This window comes from Cajanus cajan, chromosome 1, assembly GCF_000230855.2.
Source record: "Cajanus cajan strain Asha chromosome 1, NIPB_CcT2T_4, whole genome shotgun sequence".
Taxonomy (NCBI): Eukaryota; Viridiplantae; Streptophyta; class Magnoliopsida; order Fabales; family Fabaceae; genus Cajanus; species Cajanus cajan.
In genome coordinates this window covers 37,263,281-37,287,168 of record NC_138517.1, presented here as the reverse complement: position 1 = coordinate 37,287,168, position 23,888 = coordinate 37,263,281, and the positions used below count along the sequence as shown (strand labels likewise).

At 37.2% G+C, this 23,888-nt stretch overlaps 1 protein-coding gene and 1 non-coding gene across 2 annotated transcripts; one reads left to right on the top strand and one right to left on the bottom strand.

Moving 5' to 3' along the window:
* Positions 1-7,620: 7,620 nt before the first annotated feature.
* Positions 7,621-11,000, bottom strand: LOC145954452 (uncharacterized). The gene is made up of 4 exons (XM_083068656.1): positions 10,099-11,000; positions 9,458-9,557; positions 8,500-9,071; positions 7,621-7,945 (listed from the first exon to the last, which is right to left on the bottom strand). Exons 1-4 carry the CDS (start codon positions 10,998-11,000, stop codon positions 7,621-7,623), a joined length of 1,899 nt encoding a protein of 632 aa, XP_082924782.1.
* Positions 11,001-12,220: 1,220 nt separating this feature from the next.
* Positions 12,221-12,325, top strand: LOC114915781 (small nucleolar RNA R71). Its single transcript, XR_003803866.1, has one exon. It is a non-coding gene; the product is annotated as a small nucleolar RNA R71 (small nucleolar RNA).
* The last annotated feature ends 11,563 nt before the right edge of the window (positions 12,326-23,888 follow it).

The window sequence follows — 23,888 nt, the reverse complement described above, 5'->3', positions numbered from 1 at the left end:
TAGATACTTGTATAGGTGTATTTTTGCCTTTGTATTTGTGAGGCACTTTATTTCCTTTCTAGTAGCTATTGTATATTGTTTCTAGGGTAGGTTACTTGGGCACTTTGACTCCATTTAACCTAACCTAGAAATACACTCTTTCTTAGTTTTCTAGTAGTAGGAATAGGAGTGGCATTAGCAAACTAGAGAGTGTCTCTAGTAAGCTAGAGAGTGTTCCTAGCAATTTAGCCAAAAGGTGGTCCTAGGCTAAAATTTACATATTGGACTCATTTTACTCCTAATTTTTCATAGATTTGATTTAGCTAGGTTCCATTCACATTGGATGAACCTAACTAAACCAAATTAACAATTTTAAAACGTGATTGGAGTGAAATAATTCCAAAGAGCCGCCCACCTAGATGTGTTCACACTTGTGTTCACACTTGTGTTCACACTTGGCCAAATAGCTTGGTGCTTCTCAAGCTTGGAAGCTTGAAGCACAAGCTTCTCCTTAGCAAGCTTACCAAGCAAGCTAAGAGAGAAGCTTGCTCTCCAAGCCTTTAGACCATGAGTAGTTAGCTAGAACTTACCATGGTTCCTAGTGAACCATGGTTAAGACTAGCTTACTCTCCAAGCTTCCTACTCCTATATTTTCGTTTTTCCCTCTTTGTAAAACACTTTTGATGTAATTGAGATTGTATATTCTGAATAGAGTTCAGATTTCTCTCTTCCAAAAGTCCCTAAACCTCTTTGAGTGCATCCAATTCTCTTATCCCTTTCATAGAAGAGTGTGGTGAGAATTGAAGGGGCTTATCTCTTCTTCAAGGAGTGGCGCCTCTTGGGAGTGTTTCTCCACCAACCGTGGTGGTCTTAAGGCCTCCTCCTCCATAGGAGACCTTAACCAAGCATAGGAAGAATCAAGGAGTTCAAGATCTAGGGAGGAGCTTGAAGGAAACTCAACATCAATCCGGGTCTCCAACAAGTCTTCCATCATCACTCCTCTTTTAGAAGCAACTTTGATGGTGGTTACTTCTATGTGTTTAATTCTCAAAGCTTAATTCCAATGGAGAAGCAATCTCTAGGTCACCACCAAAAGCCTTCAATGTTGGCTTCCTTTGAGCTTGGCCTTCCACACCTTCAAAGAGCACTCAACACACCTCAATTTATGGAATATTAAGGCTAAAAACTGAAAAGGAACAATTAGGAACAGATACACCAATTGGTGGAAAGAGATGAGACAAGACTAGGAAGAAGTCCAAAGAAAGACAAGCAACAAATAAAACACAATTTGAAAAGCTAGCACACAAAGGAAAACCTAACAATGGCACTAGAATATATTACAAAATAAAAGCTAAGATTATAAAGTAAAATAAGACTCAAAGTAATGTATATGTGGCTGGTCATAAAAATTGAGAACAAAGAACACACAAATCACCAAAACCGAGAGCTATTTTCTCAAAAATTTTCACTCCTTGGCTTTTTCTTGTACTTTTTTTTATATGAATCCTTTTGTAACTTATTTTTACTCTTTTTATTTTCTTTTTGTACAGGAATTTAATTCCTTTTTAACATATATGAGTCTCAATTTTAAGATAATAAAACTGCTGCCAAAGAAATTACACAAAACAAAAGGTGTTCACATGCAATATTCAACTAGTGCTTCACAATTTTGTACTATGTTTTTTTGGTCAAATTTTAAGAACTCTTTGTATTGTTTTTATCATGCATTTTAGAACACATACACCTCTTTTTTGCCTCTGTTTTAATGCTTAAAAAGTGTTAAAATTTTCAGCCACAAAGCAAGACTCAAAGAAACCTAACAGGAATTAGTGTTTAACAATTTTCTTGACAAAACTGTTAATGAGACATAAGAGAAACCTAGCTCTATGAAATTTGCTAGAACTAATAACAAATTATGAACTCAAATATGTAAAGCAAAAGCACATATAGGTAGGCACAAAGATTATAAGCAAAGACCGAAACCAATAGTAGACACAAAACAACACAAAAATTAGGTCAAACAAGCTAGTCTAGAAATTGGTAACATGTAAAAGGACTACACATGACTTCTAGACAAAAAAAGTGATTCAAAAGCAAAGCTAATGCTATATGAATGTTTTCCAATCACGGAATCGTGTTAAGAATGGCGAAAACTCAAACAAACATCAAAAACGCACAAGAACAAGAATCCTAAAAGCACCAAACTGAATTGATTCACAAGAATTGGAAACAAGCAAAATATGAATCAATTACTTCTCACGTGACAAATTGGATTCGTATAAATTATTTAGAAACATAGATCCATTAAGCAAACAAATATTTGACAAGTAAGGAAGACTACACAACACGGAAACAAGAACAAGAGTAAGAAACACAAAACCTCAAGAGCACTAGGCTCTAGATACCAAAAATGATGGAACTAGCTTGAAGATGATTGATGAATATTCAAGTACTCCACTCCAAGACCATTTCTACTCTTGACGAGAACTCGAATTTGTGCTTGAAACTCCTTGAAGAAACCTTCAATGGAGGAGAAGCAAAGGAGGAGGTTCGACCACTCCAATCTTGATGAAGAAGCTTTAGGAACCTTGCTCAAAGGTTGAAGTTCCTTTGAGAGAAAAACCTAGAGGAGAGCCTCCACGATTTTAGAGGCTTTGGGAAGAGAGAATTCTAAGAGAATTTTCTGATTTCATTCATCCAAAGTGAGCTACAATAGGAGAAATACAAATATATAGGGAGACGTAGCTTGTAGAGGAAGCTAACTTTAACTATGGTTCACTAGGAACCATGGTTAGGTTGGCTTAACTGTCTAGGATAGTTTAGAAACTTGTGTTACAAGCTTCTCAAGCTTGAGAAAAGTGAGAAGGAATTCGGCCAAGTTTAAGCAAGTAGGCTAGGCGGCCAAGTTGGACTATTTTACTCCAAACCATTTTAGAAAAATGTTGATTTGGTCTAGTTAGGTTCATCCAATAGAAATGAAACCTAGCTAGATCAAATCTATGAAAATTTAGGAGTAAAATGAGTCCAATATGTAAAATTTTGCCTAGGCCCAATTCTGGCCCAATTACTAGTCACACCTCAAGCTTTGCTAAATGCCACCCCTCTTTTCCTACTGGAAAAAATAGAAAATGAGTATATTAACAAAGGAGGTTAAATGGAGTTAAACTCTCCAAGTAACCCACCCTAAAATCAATATACAATGATTAATAAAATGACATAAAGTGCCTCACAAATATAAAGGAAAAAATAACCTATACAAGAGAACTATGTACAAAATATACACAAGTAGAACTAGGCCTTCTCTTCATGATAGAGTAGTCCAAGTGAAGAGTACCTTGGGCTTGAAAAGCCCACTAGTCTTCAAGAGGTCCAACTCTCCTTGAATGCTCCTAGCCATAGCTCTAGTGATTGGGTCCTTGGCCCATGGTCTATCAGGTATAATATGCCTTGGATGCATAATTAGTTACTATTTTTATTTTTCCATAAGTTGATGTTGTTAAGTAAATTGATAGAAGAATTGAATTTGAATAATGGTTTGTAATCTTTGACAATAATGAAATGTTAAGATTGAGTTTGAATGAAATATATGACTTTTTTGAAACATATTAGAAGATATCCATTTGGTGTATTTCAAAATTTTGATATAAATTATTGGTAGAATAAGGACTACATTAGTGTGTTAAGCAATTAAGTTTTGTATTTATGATATATTAGATGGAAAAATAGAATTGTTGAGTAGTTTGTTGTATGCTTTGAGGTTTGTCTGAGAGATTTGAGAAATGAAAGATACTTTACATTGTATTTAGATAAATGGAGCGAATGCATTTACCCCAAGTGTTTATAAACAAATAAAATCATAAATTGTTAGTGCAGGAGGTATGAATTGGATTGACAGATTTGAAGTTGGACCCAATGTGACTCATAAGATATGGTTGACAAATTCTGTGAATAAAATAGTGAAAATGTGTTTACAGAAGAAGAATGTAAAATGTGATGTGATTTCATTGTATATCAATGTTGTTACATTCGTTTGTGGCATATTGTTTCTTAAACGAGGCATAATCATGTGGAATAATGTGATTCTTAACTAATTTGATTTGACTACAATGATTGAAGGATGGTACAAGTTTGTACATGGCATAGTATATCGATAAGATAATGTTAATGACAATATGATTTGTAGACATTATGGTAAACAGACATTGTGATATGGGTGCAAAAAAGGGCAATAGGTTGAAATTTGTTATAGATTAAATTGATTGATAAGTTTGATTGAAGCCATATTCGGTCAAATAAAATAATTAAATGCAGTACTAGGAAGTTATCCTAGGTCGTCTCCCAAGGACCATTTTTTCTCTGTCAAAGGCTTAAACACGAAGAGGGGGGTTTGTTTTAGATTTTTTAGTGTATAACACAATAAAACGCAGGTAGCACAAAAAATAAAAAACGGATTGGTTCCCTGTTCAGATTGCAACTCTTTTTGATGGAAGAACTTTGGAGGAGGCCGGATTGATGTAGCTTCCTTCAAGTCTTTCCCTAGATCTTTGTACTCCTAGAATCCTTCCAATGCTTGTGTAAGGCTCTAATGGAGGGAGGAACCTCACAGCCACCTTAAGATGGTGGAGAAGCCTCTCAAGAATGCGCCACTCTTGGTGAAAGGATAAGCATTCTTCAACCCGCCACACTTGTCTTTGGAAAAGTGATAAGAGATTGGTTTTGCACAAAGAGGTTTAGGACCTTTGGGAGGAGAGAAATCTGATCTCTAATCTGAATACTCAATTCTCATTAATGCCAAAAGTGTCATACAAGTGAAAATTTGAAGCTATATAGGCGTGGCCACCTAGGGGTTAAGCTAGACTAGATCATGGTTCACTAGGAACCATGGTTGGGTCCGTCCAACTTAGGGAGCAAGAAAAGGCTAGACCATGGTTCACTAAGAACCATGGTTGAGCCTTCCTAAACCGCCCTTGTGTAGGAGAGAAAAGAGGTCCAAGCATTTGGCCAAGTGTGCACCAATGTGAACACAAGGTGTGAACACAAAGGTGTGGACGGTTTTGATTGGTTTTATTTAACTCCACCCGGTTTGAAAATGGTTCATTTGGTTTAGTTAGGTTCATTCAATTAGAATGAAACCTAGCTAAATCAAATCTATGAAAAATTAGGAGTTAAATGAGTCCAATATGTAAAACCTTTATCCTAAGACCACATTTGGCTAAAATGCTAGGAGCACACTTTAGTCTACTAATGCCACTCCTATGCCTACTTCTAAAAAGAAAAAGGTGCCTCCAAAATACAAAGGCAAAACAATCCTATACAAAGTCTACTATATACAATATATACAATGGGACTACTCAAGATACTACTAAGGAGAAAAGTACACAATGCTCATGGTGAGCAAGGGTCTAAGAAGCACCTCCTCCTTAGATGTCTCTTCTAGCTTCCTTACCATGGACCTTGTCAAAGGTCCAATGGCCTTCATGTATTCCTCTTCCTTGGATGGTCCTCCATCACTTTTATCCCTGGTTCTCAAAAGATATCTCTGTTCATGACTTAATCCTTGTTCCATCTGAGTGAACCAACTAAGCAAAGATTAATTCAGGATTTCCCTACACGAATTAAGCAAACGTAAACAATATCAAACCTCCCCCACAAGATTAAGCAACCTGTGAGCAACCTGATTCATTAAGCATGAACAGGTGTCAAAAATGTTTTAGAGGTTCAATGAAGAAGAATCAAGCAGAACACAAAACAAATATGATTAAAACCTCAAATAGAGACTGCAATCTGCTCAAGGAGCCAACCCCAAGGGTTTTAGTCTTCCATTAAAATACAGCAAAAAAATGCAAGGAAGAAGGAAAACGAAAATGCAAGGAAGAAGGAAAACGAAATGAGCAATTTGTATTCTTCAAATGTAAATGTTCAAGTTCCACAACCAGAGAAGAGAAAGCAAGAAAAAACGTAAAACTCCAAAAGAAAGCAAAGAAAAACATAAAAACCAAAGAGGAGGCAGCTAGCTACGTAGTCACATCAGAATATCCTTTTTGTGGCTGCCCTAAAACCCTAAATAAAACCTAGAAGAGTCAAAATAGGCCCCCAAGTCAGGTTTGACCCGAAAATACAATAAAATAGAATACAAATTGAAATTAAATTCTGAGGTGGAAAATGGTGCAGTGGTGACATGGCAGATGACGTGACAGCTTCTCTTGAAGTCCAAAAAAAATTAATTCCAAGCCCAAATAATTATTAAACTACCCTGAAAATAAAAATTCGAATAATTAGATTCAGAAAATTCAAATTTGTTAAAATATGAATTACCGGTCCAATTAAAACCTAGATAGAAAACAGTGTAGAATATAAACAATTAAGCACAAATCAGAGATTAAAATAAGTACAGAAAGGTAAGAAATTAAGAGAAAATAATGACTTGTCAAATTCCCCCACACTTAGCCTTTTGCACTCCTGGGCAAAATCAAATAGCAGAGCAAGGAACAATTCCAAAGACAGCAAAGAGAGTGACACAACAGGAAGAAACAGAAACAAGAACACACACAAGAAAACAAACAGATTTACACAATCCTTAATGAATCTTGGGAAAAGAAAATGAGTAGACAATATCCAACACACAAAGAGTCAGAGAAACCAGATACTTATGGAAATCATCCAAGCATTTCAAAACATGGCAAGACAATCAATCAGCTCAAGAGGTGATTCAAAAGCAACAACCTCACAAGATGCATTGTATCACTGTATCTCTCAAGTGTCTGGGCAACTGTATACTCTCAAAGCACTCATGAAAAATAAGCAACAGATAGACTTGGCAAGCCTCTAAAATCAAAACCTAATAAACATGCACATAAGGATCAAAAGGTCTTTTTAGGGTTGTAATGGGGCCAAGGACAGGGTAGAGGATAATATATGGGATAAGTAACTACAAACCAGAGGAACTAGAGGAACAATGGGGAATAAGTCAAGAATACGCACAAGAAACAAACCCAGAAACCTCTAATGACCTCTATGATAATCAATCCTCTTTCTCTTGCCTCAAACCCAAACCCAAAAATAACAAATAAACCCTAAAAGCATATAACCAAAACAGTCCCCCCCACACTTAAACTACACATTGTCCCAATGTGGCACAAACAAAAGATGATAGCAATCAGAACAATCAACAAAATTGGACATGTATAATAAAAGTAAAGAAGGAGAAGGGGAAAGAAAACTCCCTAAGTCATGGTAGTGGGAGAGAAGCAGGGTCAAACAGAGACATCTCCTCTACAACAACATCCAACAAAGATGGATTGCTGAGGAATGGCTTTAGTCGGTGCCCATTGACTTTAAAGCTCTTATTTGTGGATTCACTTTTGATTTCAACTGTACCATAAGGATAAACATTAGTAACAACAAAAGGTCCAATCCACTTTGATCGTAACTTACCACCCATGAGTCCGAGCCGAGAATTGTACAACAGAACTTTCTGGCCAACCACAAAGTCCTTCCTAGCTATCAAGCTATCATGGAACTTCTTGGTTTTCTCCTTATAGAATTTTGAATTCTTGTAGGCTTCCAAGCGGATCTCATCAAGCTCATTTAGTTGCAACATACTTTCCTCACCAGCCTGATCAATGGAGAAGTTGAAGGTCTTCACAGCCCAGTAGGCTCGATGCTCAATCTCAACAGGTAAATGACATGCCTTGCCAAAGACAACCCTATGGGTGCTTTGTAGGCAGTCCTATATGCCCAAAGAGCATCATAAAACCTGTTACTCCAATCTTTTCTGTTAGGCTGGACAATCTTCTCTAAGATTCTCTTGATCTCCCTGTTTGAAATTTCAACTTGCCCATTGGTTTGGGGGTGGTAGGGTGTAGAAATTCTGTGCACTACCCCATACTTCTTGAGCAAAGCTTGCATAGATCTGTTACAAAAATGGGTGCCTTGATCACTAATAATAGCTCTGGGTACTCCAAACCTGCAGAATAGGTGAGATCTAACAAAATCCACAACAACCCGAGCATCATTAGTTCTGGTGGGTTTGGCTTCCACCCATTTTGAAACATAATCAACAGCTAAAAGAATGTAGGGAAAACCAAAAGAAATAGGAAAGGGACCCATGAAATCAATACCCCAGACATCAAACACCTCACAGAAAGCATGGGCTGCTGAGGCATCTGCTGTCTCCATGTAAGGGATCCTCCTGCTCGTTGACACTGCTCACAAGTGCTACAAATCTTCCACGCGTCTCTGAAGATGGTGGGCCAGTAGAAACCACAATCAAGCACCTTGCGAGCTGTCCTCTGAATACCTAGATGGCCACCTGGTGTAGAAGAGTGACAAAATTGCAGGATCGGATCGATCTCATGATCCGGTATGCATCTTCTAATCACCTAGTCACTACATAACTTCCACAAATAAGGGTCATCCCAAATATAATGCTTAGCATCACTCTTAATTTTATCAATTTGAGCTCGTGATGCTAAGGGAGGAAAAATAGAAGCAACTAAAAAATTAATAATGTTTGCAAACCAAGAGGTGGTAGAAGAAACAGAAACAGAAGAAACAATCAGCAAATTTTCATCAGGAAAATTATCCTGGATGGGCAAGATGTCAGCACTATCCTCAGCTCTTTCAATTTTGCTAAGATGGTCTGCCACTAAATTTTGAGCTCCATTCTTGTCCCGGATATCCAAATCAAACTCCTGGAGCCAGAGCATCCACTTGATCAATCTAGGCTTTGACTCAGCCTTTTTCAGAAGGTACTTCAAAGCTGCATGGTCAGTATAGACAATAACACGAGAACCAAGCAAATAAGGTCTAAATTTATCAAGAGCAAAAACAATTGCAAGAAGCTCTTTCTCTGTGGTAGTGTAGTTTACTTGGGCAGCATCCAAAGTCCTAGAAGCATAATATATCACTCGAGGCAACTTGTCAACTCTCTGTGCTAGGACAGCTCCCAATGCATAATTGGATGCATCACACATCAGCTCGAATGGGACTGTCCAATCAGGTGCCTGAATGATTAGAGTGGTGGTGAGTGCTTCCTTGAGGCAGTCAAAAGCCTGTTTACACCTGTCATCAAAAACAAAATCAACCTCTTTCTGCAGTAGATTGGATAACGGAAGGGCCTTCTTATTGAATTCTTTGACGAAGCGCCTGTAGAAACCTGCATGGCCAAGAAAAGATCGAACCTCTCGCACGCAAGAGGGGTAAGGCAACTGTGAAATAACAGATATCTTGGCAGGGTCAACCTCAATGCCCCGACTAGAAATGATATGCCCTAAAACTATACCATGTTCTACCATGAAGTGACATTTTTTAAAATTCAGAACAAGATTAGTTTCAATGCATCTATTAAGCACTCTATCCAAATTATCTAAGCATGTGTCAAAAGAGGATCCATAAACAGTAAAATCATCCATAAACACCTCTATGCAATTTTCAAGAAAATCAGAAAAGATACTAAGCATGCACCGCTAGAAGGTACCAGGGGCATTGCATAGGCCAAAAGGCATCCTCCTATAGCCAAAAGAACCAAAAGGGCAGGTGAATGTGGTCTTTTCCTGATCCTCGGGAGCAATATGAATCTGAAAATAACCAGAGAACCCATCAAGAAAACAGTAATGAGATTTACCTGTCAGACGCTCAAGCATCTGATCAATGAAGGGTAGAGAAAAATGATCCTTCCTTGTTGCTTGGTTGAGCCTCCGGTAGTCAATACAGACCCTCCAACTATTTTGGACTCTGGTGGGTATGAGCTCATTCCTCTCATTTTTCACAACAGTGAGGCCGGTCTTCTTGGAGACCACCTGGACCGGACTCACGCACTAACTATCTGATATAGGATAAATGATTCCAGCTTGAAGAAGCTTGGTCACCTCTTTCTTCACTACATCCAAAATGATAGGGTTGAGTCGCCTCTAGGGCTGTCTGACTGGTTTAGCTCCATCCTCTAAGAGTATCCTATGCATGCAAGTGGATGGGCTGATACCAGGAATGTCCGTCGGGGTCCAACTGATGGCTTTCTTATGCTTTTTCAGAACGTGCAACAATTTCTCCTCTTGAACAGCATCAAGGGAGGTGGAAATGATCACTGGCAACTTCTCATCATCCTCCAAGTAAGCATACTTGAGGTTCTCTGGAAGAGGCTTCAACTCTGGTGTGGGTGCTGGCTGAACATCAGAAGGAACCAAAGAAGGGAGAAGGGGTTTTGCAGCCTGTACCTCAACCTGCAAGTCAGATTCTTTTGTACTTCCTGCAACATGGTTAGTGAATTCTGACTCTAAATAAATAATATCCAAAGGTACAGCACCCAAAACATCATATACAAAATCAGATTTATTTTTGGAACAGGAATCAAAATCAGATACAGAAACAGATTCAAATTCAAACTCAGAAATAGTTTTAGAATCATAATCAGATTCAGTGCATGCAAGAGAAGTATATAGATCAGATAGAAAATAATGTTTCTTATCTTGCAAAGAATAAAAATCAGAAGCATACTCATCAACAACATCATCAAGTATCTCAGCACGAAAAACAAAATGGTCTTCAGATGGATGTCTCATGGCATCAAGAATATTAAAATGGACAATACTATCACCAAATTCCATGGACAATGTACCAGCATACACATCAATCTTAGTTCGGGCTATTTTCAAAAATGGTCTACCCAAAAAGATTGGGGCGGAACCATGGGAGAATCCCTCCTCCATATCAAGCACATAGAAATCAGCAGGAAAAATCAGTTCACCGACCTGAACTAAGACATCCTCAATGAAACCTGTAGGGTGGGCGACACTTCTATTTGCCAACTGTATCACCACACCCATAGGTTGCATAGGACCAAGAGACAGAGATTTAAAAATGGACAGAGGCATGACATTTATAGAAGCACCCAAATCAAGCATGGTATTTTCAAATTTGTTATTCCCAATAATACAAGGTATGCAGAAAGTACCTTGGTCCTTACATTTTTCAGGAATGTGTGGAACAGATTTACCTATCAAAGTAGACACATTTCTGCCCATGTTGATTCTCTCATTTCCCTTCATTTTCCTCTTATGAGTGCACAACTCCTTCAAGAATTTTGCATATTTCAGGATTTGCTTTATGGCATCAAGCAGAGGTATGTTCACCTCTACTTTCCTGAAGGTCTCCAATATTTCCTTATCCACCTCTTCCATCTTTTTGCTTGGAATCAATTTAGGAGGAAATGGAAGAAGGATAGGAGGCTACTGCAAATCAGAAGTGGTGCTGGAAGAAGGTCCACCTGCATGAAAATTTCAGGCACCAACTGGTTCATCATTTTGCTCAGGTGCAGATGATGGAACTGGTACAGGCACAGGTGCAGATAGAGGTAGAGGTACTGCAGTGGGTATGTCAATCTGTTTCCCTGACCTCAATGTGATGGCACTCACATTTTTTGGATTCTGCACAGTCTATGAAGGCAACTTATCTGAATTTTGAGACTATGCCTGATTGAGTTGAGTAGCCATCTACCCCATCTGATTGGTCAAGCTCTGAATGGAAGCTTTAGTCTCTTGCTGGAATTGCATATTTTGAAGAGTCATCTGCCTCACTAACTCCTCCAATGAAGTTTCAGAAGTAGAAGGTTGAGGAGCTGGTGATGCAGGAGCTTCATGTTGTCTTTGTTGTTGCTGTTGTTGGATAGGGGGAGGCACATATCTGTTGGGACCAACATTGTTTTTGGAAGGGAGGGGATGGCTGTTGTTGCTGCTGGTTAGACCATCTGATATTGGGATGATTTCTCCAACCTAGATTGTACCTATTGCTGGAGAGGTCATAACTCTACTGCTGTTGTTGCTGGACAGGAGGTCTATTGTAAATATTTGCAGCATATGCCTCTGGATGCTCATTTACTTCTGACTATTGCAAAGAAGGGCATACATTTGTGTGATGATCAATTGAAGAAAAAAGGCCGCAGACCCTTGCTACAGATGTAGATTTTTGATTTGCAGCAAGTTGAGTCACCAGGTTAACCAATGCATCAAGTTTGCTCTCTAGCTTTTTATCTGCATCAGTGGCCACATCATGAACTCCTCTGATGACAATTACATTGTCATTTCTGGTACTAAATTGTTGAGAGTTGGAGGCCATTTTTTCTATCAAGTGCCTTGCTTCAGCTGGGGTCATGTCACCAAGTGCTCCACCACTTGCAACATCTATCATACTCCTCTTCATGTTGTTCAGCCCCTCATGGAAATATTGCTGCAACAACTGCTCAAAAATCTGGTGGTGGGGACAGCTTGCACATAATTTCTTGAATCTCTCCCAGTACTCATACAAGGTCTCTCCACCAAGTTGCCTGATACCGGATATATCTTTTCTAATTGCAGTGGTCCTCGAGGCAGGGAAGAATTTCTCCAGAAACATTCTTTTGAGATCATCCCAGCTAGTTATGGACTTGGGAGCCAAATAATATAGCCAATCTTTAGCAACTCCCTCCAATGAATGTGGAAATGCCTTCAGGTAAATGTGGTCCTCATGAACATCAGGAGGCTTCATGGTAGAACAAACAATATGGAACTCCTTCATATGTTTATGTGGATCCTCACCTGCATGACCATGAAACTTGGGTAACACATGGATTAGTCCAGTTTTAAGCACAAAAGGAACATCTTCAGGATATTGAATGCACAAAATCTCATAAGTAAAATCAGGTGCAGCCATCTCCCTAAGAGTCCTCTCACGGGGTCCATTATAAGGTTTTTCACCCATGTTTTCTGTTTGAATTGAATCAAGCTCAGATGCAACAGTTACACTAAGACTATCACTATGGCTATCACTATGACTATGACTAACACTATCACTATCTAAAGATGGAATAATATGCTCTCTAATTAGTCTATGGAATGTCCTATCAATCTCGGGATCAAATGGATGCAAAAAAATTGGGTTGCTCCTACTCATGCACTACATGCAACACATGCATCAGGACACGTGAACAGTAGGGGTAAAATGGGAATTTCCATGAAAAATCAGAAAACATCAAATATAATGCACCAATATCATCCTAAAATCATTAGAAACTACCACAAAAAATTTGAGAACAAAATTCAAAGCCTAGCTATATGAACTACCTAAGAAAAGTTTGGAAAATAAGGAAATAAAACTTCAAAAATAGAAAAAAAAAATAGTAAATGACATTTTTTTGAAAATCTAGCTGGGGCCACATAGAATAGCAGTGTGGGTTTGATAGATCTTTTTTTTCTACACAAAATGAAAAAAAGGTTTGCCTAATTCCAATAACCAGAGCCCAAGTTATGGCCCTTTAAAGTTTTGCTGAAAATAATTTTCAAAAATTTTGGTATCTCCAAATTTTGACCAAACTGGGTGCCCTAGCTATTTTTTACACAAAATATAGGTTGAAAGAAGTTACCACAAAAAATTTGAGGCAAAAATAACAAGTCTAGCTATCAAAACCAAAAATCACAATTAATTGGAAAATTCAGCTACTATTCAGCACTATTCACATGCACCAGATTTTGCACCACAAGTGTAACACTTCAACACCATTTTCCCACATTTTTGGCACCCGAACAGAGGAGTAGTAGACAGCCAAAACAGAGTATGCCTACACCAAAATAGAGCATGCACCAAAACAGAGAAAAAATCGCACCAAATATGCACCAAAACGTACCAGATTTTGCACCAAAATGCACCAGATTTTCTTTTCAGCTGATTTTTCGGATTGTACACTTATGGACCTTGCAAGTATTGAAACTCAACACAATACAACAATGATTTAGCACACCAAATGGAATCAATATAATAAGGTCAATGAGCTATGGAATGCAATAAAGATCAGTTATAACAAACATATGATAGCAAGTGCACCAACATATCAAACTCAAGTTACTGTTCCATTGGTTTACTGTTGCATTGGTTCTCTAATTGCATCAAAATCAATAGCATGAATTCTTCAACTGAAAAACTTGCTAGACCTGAAGGGACTAATAACAAACACAAAACTAATACACTGAAACTAATAACTGATATACTCAAAACACACAAAACTTAACAGAAACTCTAAAACACAAAACACACAACAGAACACAACAAAAACAAATAACACACAAACACACAACCTTTTACAGAAACCGATGTTCCCCGGCAACGGCGCCAAATTTGATCAAAGTCGTATCCGGTCAAATAAAATAATTAAATGCAATACTAGGAAGTTATCATAGGTCGTCTCCCAAGGACCATTTTTTCTCTGTCAAAGGCTTAAACACGAAGGGGGGTTTGTTTCAGATTTTTTAGTGTATAACACAATAAAACGCAGGTAGCACAACAAATAAAAAATGGATTAGTTCCCTGTTCAGATTGCAACTCTTTATCCCTGGTTCTCAAAAGATATCTCTGTTCATGACTTAATCATTGTTCCATCCGAGTGAACTAACTAAGCGAAGATTAACTCAGGATTTCCCTACACGAATTAAGCAAACGTATACAACATCAAACCTCCCCACAAGATTAAGCAACCTGTGAGCAACCTGATTCATTAAGCATGAACAGGTGTCAAAAACGTTTCAGAGGTTCAATGAAGAAGAATCAAGTAGAAACTGAACAAATATGAATAAAACCTCAAATAGAGATTGCAATCTGCTCAAGGAGCCAACCCCAAGGGTTTTAGTCTTCCATTAAAATACAGAAACGAAAATGCAAGGAAGAAGGAAAATGAAAATGCAAGGAAGAAGGAAAACAAAATGAGCAATTTGTATTCTTCAAATGTAAATGTTCAAGTTCGACAACCAGAGAAGAGAAAGCAAGAAAAAACGTAAAACTCCAAAAGAGAGCAAAGAAAAACGTAAAAACCAAAGAGGAGGCAGCTAGCTACGTAGTCACATCAGAATATCCTTTTTGTGGCTGCCCTAAAACCCTAAATAAAACCTAGAAGAGTCAAAATGGTCCCCCAAGTTAGGTTTGACCCGAAAATACAATAAAATAGAATACAAATTGAAATTAAATGTTGCAGTGGAAAATGGTGCAGTGGTGACATGGTAGATGACGTGGCAGCTTCTCTTGAAGTCCAAAACAATTAAATCCAAGCCCAAATAATTATTAAACTGCCCTGAAAATAAAAATTAGAATAATTAGATTCAGAAAATTCAAATTTGTTAAAATATGAATTACCGGTCCAATTAAAGCCTAGATAGAAAACAGTGTATCAGAGATTAAAATAAGTACAGAAAGGTAAGAAAATAAGGGAAAATAATGACTCATCCGTCTTCGAGTAGATGCTCCATGCCACGGATTCTCTAGTGATAGTGAGGTTGAGATCCGGGCCTTCGCTTTTGTTTTGATAATAGATACCTTCACATTGTTCCCTTCGGGTAGATGGTGCTTACTAGTATCCTTGTCCCTTGGAGCAACTGAGTGTTGGGTTGTATGCTCTATCAGGTGTCAAGGATGGTAAACTGAAACATCTAGGCTTCAAGACCCATGTGAATGCTTCATGTCGCTTCTTTGTTTCTATGTCCAAATCTTCCCCTTTACTTCAATAGTGTAGATGACCCCACATCATATTTCCTTTGGGTAGATGGTGTTTTCCTATATCCTTTCCCTTTGGAGCAATTGAGTGTTGAATTGTATATATGCACCATTCGGTGTTCAAGGATGGTAAACTCAAACATCTAGGCTTCGGGTCTTGATGTAGATGTTTCTTGCTACTTCTGCTTGTCTCGTGTAGTGTATTCTTTTATTTGTAGCTTATTGAAGAGGGAGTATATTCTAAGCTCAGCCACTCTAGGCTAGACTTACCACTACAAGAAAATGACGATTTTGCGACGGTTATATGGCCTATATTGCGACAGTTACAACTGCCGCAAAGACAACATTGCGACGGTTTGGGAACCGTCATAGAGTTGTCCGTCACCAGGCAATTTTGCGACGGTTACTATAACCGTTGCACAAACCGTCACAAAATTTGAATTGCGACCCTTTCATCAACTGTCGCACGAAATGCCTCTAAATTAATATTACGACCCTTGATATACTCGTCGCACGAACTGCCTCTACATTAACATTGTGACCCCTCACTTAACCGTCACACAAACTGCCTCTGTAACGTCTTTTATTTTTTTAAAATAAAATTTATGTAATTTTTTAAAATTAATTTATTCTTTAACTGTTGCAATTATTTTCTAAAAATTAATTTATTCTTTTAAATAAATTTCATATCACATTTTAAAAATACTTCAGTCTGTTATTTATTTTATTTTATAAATATTTTGTATCAATATTTAATAAAGGTTAATGCATACTTATATTAATATTATATATATATTACAATACAATTAAACATTAATTAAATTAAAATTTAGGAATTATTACAATAATATATACAATAATCATTTTATATATTTTTTGTTATAATACTTGTCTAACTATTATTTTCATTTAAACTGTAATATAACTAAACAAAAATAAATAACATAAGCTAATAATAAAATAAAATAAAATTCATAAACATATAGAGTATTAAATTATGTTTCTCATACAACATTAAACAAATCCAAAGAAAACACAAAAGTATGTATTTAAATTTCTTAATTAGAGTGCATAAATTAAAAATAAAAAATAAACTAAACAGTACTAGGTGAATCTAAGTCCTGGCCTTCAGGAATATGACTCCCTTCAGAGGAAGGCTTTCCATTTCCGGGTGATTCCAAGTCAGGTGCCTGGAACAAAACAAAAAATTAATAAAAATAAGTAAAAATCAAAAGTGCACACAAATGAAAAGAAAGGTTGTTCTTCTTCTTAAAGCACGATTTAGTGCAAGCCCTTTTTAGCCAGAAAGTTGGGCAAGCAACACAAGTTCAGGCCCAATGAATTTGCCAATAATCAATTGTTTGAGAAATAAAATAATAATAATTAAGAGCATATATAAATACAATGTGTGTAATAGTAATAAATGTCGTCAGGCCAAACAAGATAAAAGGGGCAGGCCCTTGTGTAGACTTGTGAGTGTAATTAGTAATAGAGCAATGAATTTGGACTGAACCTAATTTTGTACTTGAAGAATTAAGCTACATACTTTATCAACAGGGCCATAGATTGGTTTGCAAAGGGAATGATTACATCAGCTAACACAATCAATTTTACCAAATTAAGAATGTACTCATTACTACAAAGATCAGAGAAAGGTGTCACAGGTTTTCAAGGACCATTTAGAGAACAAAGATGTAATGGCAGAATGAGTGCCCGGACAACTTTAAAAACACCATCACGCATAGCTGCCTGTAGTGCAGCCACAAGGCGATATAGTAGAGAAATATGACAGCAGACAAAGACTTCATAAATTTTTTAAAAAAAACGGACATTAGAAAATCCTTGGAGTATTAAAAGTTTAAAACTTTTATTTTATACCATAAGAAAAAAAATGAGCCATAGGCCTGATCAAAGAGAAATAAAAAAATAGTGCAGGAATCAAACACACAATAAAAGAAGAACATGGCATGATAACTAAATTATAATGAACAAAGCAGTAAAATCTAAAAAGACATTTACAAACAAACAAATCACATGACCCATGAACAAAAAGTGAGGTGGAAGATAATAACCTGCGTGTTTGGAACCACATTCCATCACCAGGTTATGACAATTTTGACACAAAAGCCACACTGGTGAGTGTAATTAGTAACAGAGCAATGAATTTGGACTGAACCTAAATTTGTACATGAAGAACTAACCTACATACTTTATCAACAGGGCCATAGATTGGTTTGCAAAGGGAATGATTACATCAGTTAACACAATCAATTTTACCAAATTAAGAATGTATTCATTACTACAAAGATCAGAGAAAGGTGTCATAGGTTCTCAAGGACCATTTAGAGAACAAAGATGTAATGACAGAATGCAGTACCCATACACCTTTAAAAACACCATCACGCATAGCTGCCTGTAGTGCAGCCACAAGGCAATATAGCAGAGAAATATGACAGCAGGCAAAGACTTCATAAATTTTTTAAAAAAACGGACATTAGAAAATCCTTGGAGTATTAAAAGTTTAAAACTTTTATTTTATACCATAAGAAAAAAAATGAGCCATAGGCCTGATCAAAGAGAAATAAAAAAAATAGTGCAAGAATCAAACACACAATAAAAGAAGAACATGTCATGATAACTAAATTATAATGAACAAAGCAGTAAAATCTAAAACGACATTTACAAACAAACAAATCACATGACCCATGAACAATAAGTGAGGTGGAAGATAATAACCTGCGCGTTTGGAACCACATTCCATCACCAGGTTATGACAATTTTGACACAAAAGCCACACTGGTGAGTGTAATTAGTAATAGAGCAATGAATTTGGACTGAACCTAAATTTGTACATGAAGAACTAACCTATATACTTTATCAACAGGGCCATAGATTGGTTTGCAAAGGGAATGATTACATCAGTTAACACAATCAATTTTACCAAATTAAGAATGTATTCATTACTACAAAGATCAGAGAAAGGTGTCACATGTTCTCAAGGACCATTTAGAGAACAAAGATGTAATGACAGAATGCAGTACCCAGACACCTTTAAAAACACCATCACGCATAGCTGCCTGTAGTGCAGCCAGAAGCCGATATAGTAGAGAAATATGACAGCAGGCAAAGACTTCATAAATTTGTAAAAAAAAATGGACATTAGAAAATCCTTGGAGTATTAAAAGTTTAAAACTTTTATTTTATACCATATGAAAAAAAAAAGCCATACGCCTGATCAAAAGGGAATAAAAAAATAGTGCAGGAATCAAACACACAATAAAACAAGAACATGTCATGATAACTAAATTATAATGAACAAAGCAGTAAAATCTAAAAAGACATTTACAAACAAACAAATCACATGACCCATGAACAAAAAGTGAGGTAGAAGATAATAACTTGCGTGTTTGGAACCACATTCCATCACCAGGTTATGACAATTTTGACACAAAAGCCACACTGGTGAGTGTAATTAGTAACAGAGTAATGAATTTGGACTGAACCTAATTTTTTACATGAAGAACTAAGCTACATACTTTATCAACAGGGCCATAGATTGGTTTGCAAAGAGAATGATTACATTAGTTAACACAATCAATTTTACCAAATTAAGAATGTACTCCTTACTACAAAGATCAGAGAAAGGTGTCACAGGTTCACAAGGATCATTTAGAGAACAAAGATGTAATGGAAGAATGCAGTGCCCGGACACATTTAAAAACACCATCACGCATAGCTACCTGTAGTGCAGCCAGAAGCCGATATAGCAGAGAAATATGATAGTAGGCAAAGACTTCATAAATTTGTAAAAAAATGGACATTAGAAAATCCTTGGAGTATTAAAAGTTTAAAACTTTTATTTTATACCATAAGAAAAAAAATAAGCCATAGGCCTGATCAAAGAGGAATAAAAAAACAGTGCAGGAATCAAACACAGAATAAAAGAAGAACATGTCATGATAACTAAATTATAATGAACAAAGCAGTAAAATCTAAAAACACATTTACAAACAAACAAATCACATAACCCATGAACAAAAAGTGAGGTGGAAGATAACAACCTGCGTGTTTGGAACTACATTCCATCACCAGGTTATGACAATTTTGACAGAAAAGCCACACTGGGTAGCATTTACTTTGACATGCATGAGTGTTTGTGATGCAGTTCTAAACACACAGACAGTGATTTATGATCCCTAATTAGTTGCAGGGCATTGGATAAAGGTGGGTGAGGTTAAAATAGCAAATTTAACAACTTCAGAACATGATTCCATGAAAGTTGATACCAAAAGAGTAAAACAATTTTTTGTCACACAGTTTTCATTAATCAGCAAGACAGCGACCATTTAGTAGCTCAATCATAAATTCAACTTCAATAGTAGAGTTTTAACCTTCAAAAAATTATAGAAATCAACAAACCCCACAATAATATGCATATAATTAGATTTAAATTGCGAAAATCAATATCCAATGAACTCAAAATCGCCAAACCCCAAAACCCCATAAGTTAGATTAGTTCCATCTACGCAATGCCTAGTCATCAGCGTGGAACCAAGATTAAACATTTTATTGCTAATTATAAAAAATTTAAGGATGGGGAAGGTCCATACCTACTTCCCACAACACCCGTCTTTGTTTCTACCCAGATGAACCAAATTGCAACCTTCCAATCCCGATCACTGAACCTATGTTACTCAATTCCTGAAACGCCCAATTCATAAATAAAATCAAAAATCCCAAACACAAAATGCAAGTAAATTAAATAAACAAAGAAGAAATTAATGATTAATAAAAATTCAGTCTGAACCCAGAAAGAAAGCAGATAACCGAATATGAATCCTTAATTTTCAACAACAGTACCTAATTATTTTTAATTAAAAAAAGAGCACAATATCCAAAACCCTAAAAATGGAAGGTTGATATAAGATATAGAAAAACCCTAAAAGAAAACACTAATATTCCATAGGTTCATGGTTGTGTCAAAATGAAAAGGTCAAAACGCAACGGTAAGAGAATGAAAAGATGGAAACATATTATTAGCAAAAAGGAGAAAGGGAAAGAAATTAAGAGAAAGAGGAAGAAAAGAATTAGAGCGAGAATGGGAACCTGGCCGATGAGTGAAATGGAAACCCTAGCTTCATAGGAGTGTAGAGAGAGGTTGGCGTTTTGGAGTGAAATGGCCGGTGAGGGTATGTGTTGTTGAAGCACGCACGCAGGTAGGTGAGAAGAGAAACCCTTGTTTCCTCATTTCATAAAGGATAATACTATTTAAGTATTTTAACCTCTTGCTAAATATTTTATTACATATATAACCTACAAATTTTGCGATGGTTTACTATAAACCGTCGCAATATTGAACAATTTTGCGACTGTTTACGATAAACCGTCACAATGTTGAACAAATTTTACGATGGTTTAAGATAAACCGTCGCAATGTTGAACAATTTTCCGACGGTTTTGAAAAAACTTCGTATGAAGGGTCGTAATATCAAAGCGACGACGGATTCGAGAAAATCGTCGCAATTTGTCTGTCGCAAATTATCATTTTTCTTGTAGTATACATTTAGGGCTTCATCTAGCCAAATGCTAGTTTTAGGGTCTAGCAACCCTCTCTGTTGTTGTAGTATTTTCGTAGCTCAGCCTCTCTAGGCTAGACTGACATTTTAAGGCTTCAGCCAACCCAATACTGGTTTTAGGGTCTTGTCGCAACCCGAAAATTTCCGATCTCGCGACTAATGGTTTAGACATCCTTTTAAAAGTCTCATCAATTAAGGAATGCCCGGACACCGGACTAATCCTTAATTAATGGTTTTGAAAAATAGGTTCATGGAGTCGCCACCAATGTTTTACTCAAAACATTGGAAAAAGAAAAGATTTTTGAAGGATCCAATAATGGCCTTGATAACCAGAATTGGGCTCGGGGGTCGGTTACGTGTAAGGAAGGTATTAAGCACCCTTACAACGCCCTAAATCGGTACCTATGATGAAGTTAATGCAATAAGAAATAATAAATTAAATATTATATCCCCTTTTATTGATGATTATTTACATGATTTAAAATTTAAATTAAACAATTGACTCTAAAATATCTACATGATTGCTCTTATTATAAACAATATTTATCAAATATAAGAAATAAAATAGAGAGAAGAAAATTGATTAAAATACCTCTTGAACGAGCTCTATTAATCTTCAAAGATGGAGATTTGGGTGCTTTTTGGCAACCTTTCACACTACAATACCTCACAAAAATCTCAAGAAATACAAAAAGAGAAGGGAAGAGAGAAAAAGAGAGAAATTTCGAGCTATAGGAAGTCTGGACGAAATTTCGGAGTCCTGAGAAATGAGCCCCAGCTGTCTATTTATAGACTTTAAAAGGGGTCCAGAACGGCCCGTTCCAAAATCGGAACGACCCGTTCTGGATCTAGCCGTTGAGTGTAAAATTCGTATACTGGAAGGGCCTGTTCCAAAATCGGAACGGCCAGTTCCAGTAGTGAGAATAACACGTGATTACTTAGACCGGAACGGCCTTGGAATGGCCCGTTCCAGATTTAGGAACGGCCCGTTCCGGTTTAGGAACGACCCGTTCCATTTTAGGAACGACCCGTTCCAGCCCCGTTCCAGTTAAGCTTTTACCCCTTTTTTGAGGAGTTTGGAACGGCCCGTTCCAAATTGGGAACGGCCCATTCCAGTTTTGGAACAACCCGTTCCAGTCTTCTAAAATCAGCTTGTTTTGGGCTTCTGGGCCCTCTAAAGTTCTGTCCCGTTGTTTGTATGCTCCCCGGACGAAATTGGTTGTCTACAACTGCCCCTCTTTACTTGTCCTTTGGAATAGTAACGTGTTGCTTTTCCAAAGGCAAGTAAAGACGTAGACATTTCGTCCGAGTCTTCTCTTCGTCTCTTTGGTGTTGGTGCTTCTACGTTGCTTCTCTTGGATAGATGTATTTGCTCGTATCATCACCCTTTAGAGCAGTTGCATACTCTTGGGTAACAAGGCTGACAAACTGTACACCTGATCTTCAATTTTCGAGTAGAAGCTCCATTGTTTCTCTTGTGATAGTGAGGTGAAAATTCGGATCTTCACTCTTGTTTTGACAATAGATACCTTCACGTTGTTTCCTTCGGGTAGACGGTATTCCCTATATCCTTGTCCCATGGAGCAACTGAGTTTGGATTGTATGCTCTATTAGGTGTCAAGGATGGTGAACCGAAACATCTAGGCTTCAAGATCCATGTGAATGCCCCATGTCGCTTCCTGTGTCCTGAATCTTCTCCTTTAATTCAGCAGTGTAGATGCCCCCACACCATTTCTTTCGGGTAGATGGTGTTTGCCCGTATCCTTGTCCCTAAAAGCAATTGAGTGTTGGTTTATATGCTCCATCGGGTGATAAGGATGGTAAACCGAAACATCTAGGCTTCTGGTCTTGATGTAGATGCTTCCAACTGCTTCTACTTGTCTCATGGTAGTGTGTTTCTTTATTTGTGGCTTGTTAAAGAGGGAGTATATTATGAGCTCAGCCTCTCCAGGCTGGACTGATATTTAGGGCTTCAGCCGGCCCACTACTAGTTTTGGGGTCTAGCAACCCTTACCGATCTTGTACTAGTTTTAGGGATCTAGCAACCCTTATTGATCTTGTACTAGTTTTGGGGATCTAGCAACCCTTACTGATCTTGTACTAGTTTTGAGGATCTAGCAGCCTTTTCCGATCTTGTACTAGTTTTAGGGATCTAGCAACCCTTACCGATCTTGTACTAGTTTTGGGGATCTAGCAACCCTTACTGATCTTGTACTAGTTTTAGGGATCTAGCAACCCTTACTGATCTTGTACTAGTTTTGAGGATCTAGCAACCTTTACTGATCTTGTACTAGTTTTGAGGATCTAGCAACCTTTTCTGATCTTGTACTAGTTTTGGGGATCTAGCAACCCTTACTGATCTTGTACTAGTTTTAGGGATCTAGCAACCCTTATTGATCTTGTACTAGTTTTGAGGATCTAGTAACCTTTTCCGATCTTGTACTAGTTTTGGGGATCTAGCAACCCTTTTTCGATCTTGTACTTGATATCTTCTTGTTGGTGTTGTGGGATGAAAGATTGCCCCTAAGTGAATGGGCAGGAGATGTTGGATGACAGGGATTCTAGTGTTGCCCCTGCCATGTGAGTATTATGATGCCTCTCCAGGCATTTGCTTATGGTAGGTTTTTTCTAAATTTTATATTTGTTTAGCTTCGGCTTTTTATGTTTGAAGCTTGCCTTTTTCTGCTATTTTTCTAAATGCTTCGGCTTTTTCAACATGTACGAAGCTTGCCTTTTTCTATTTTATCTTTTGTTGTCATCATTGGTAGAGGGATCCCATCCCATGATGATGTTATTTGCTAAATCTTTATTAATGAGTATTATTTC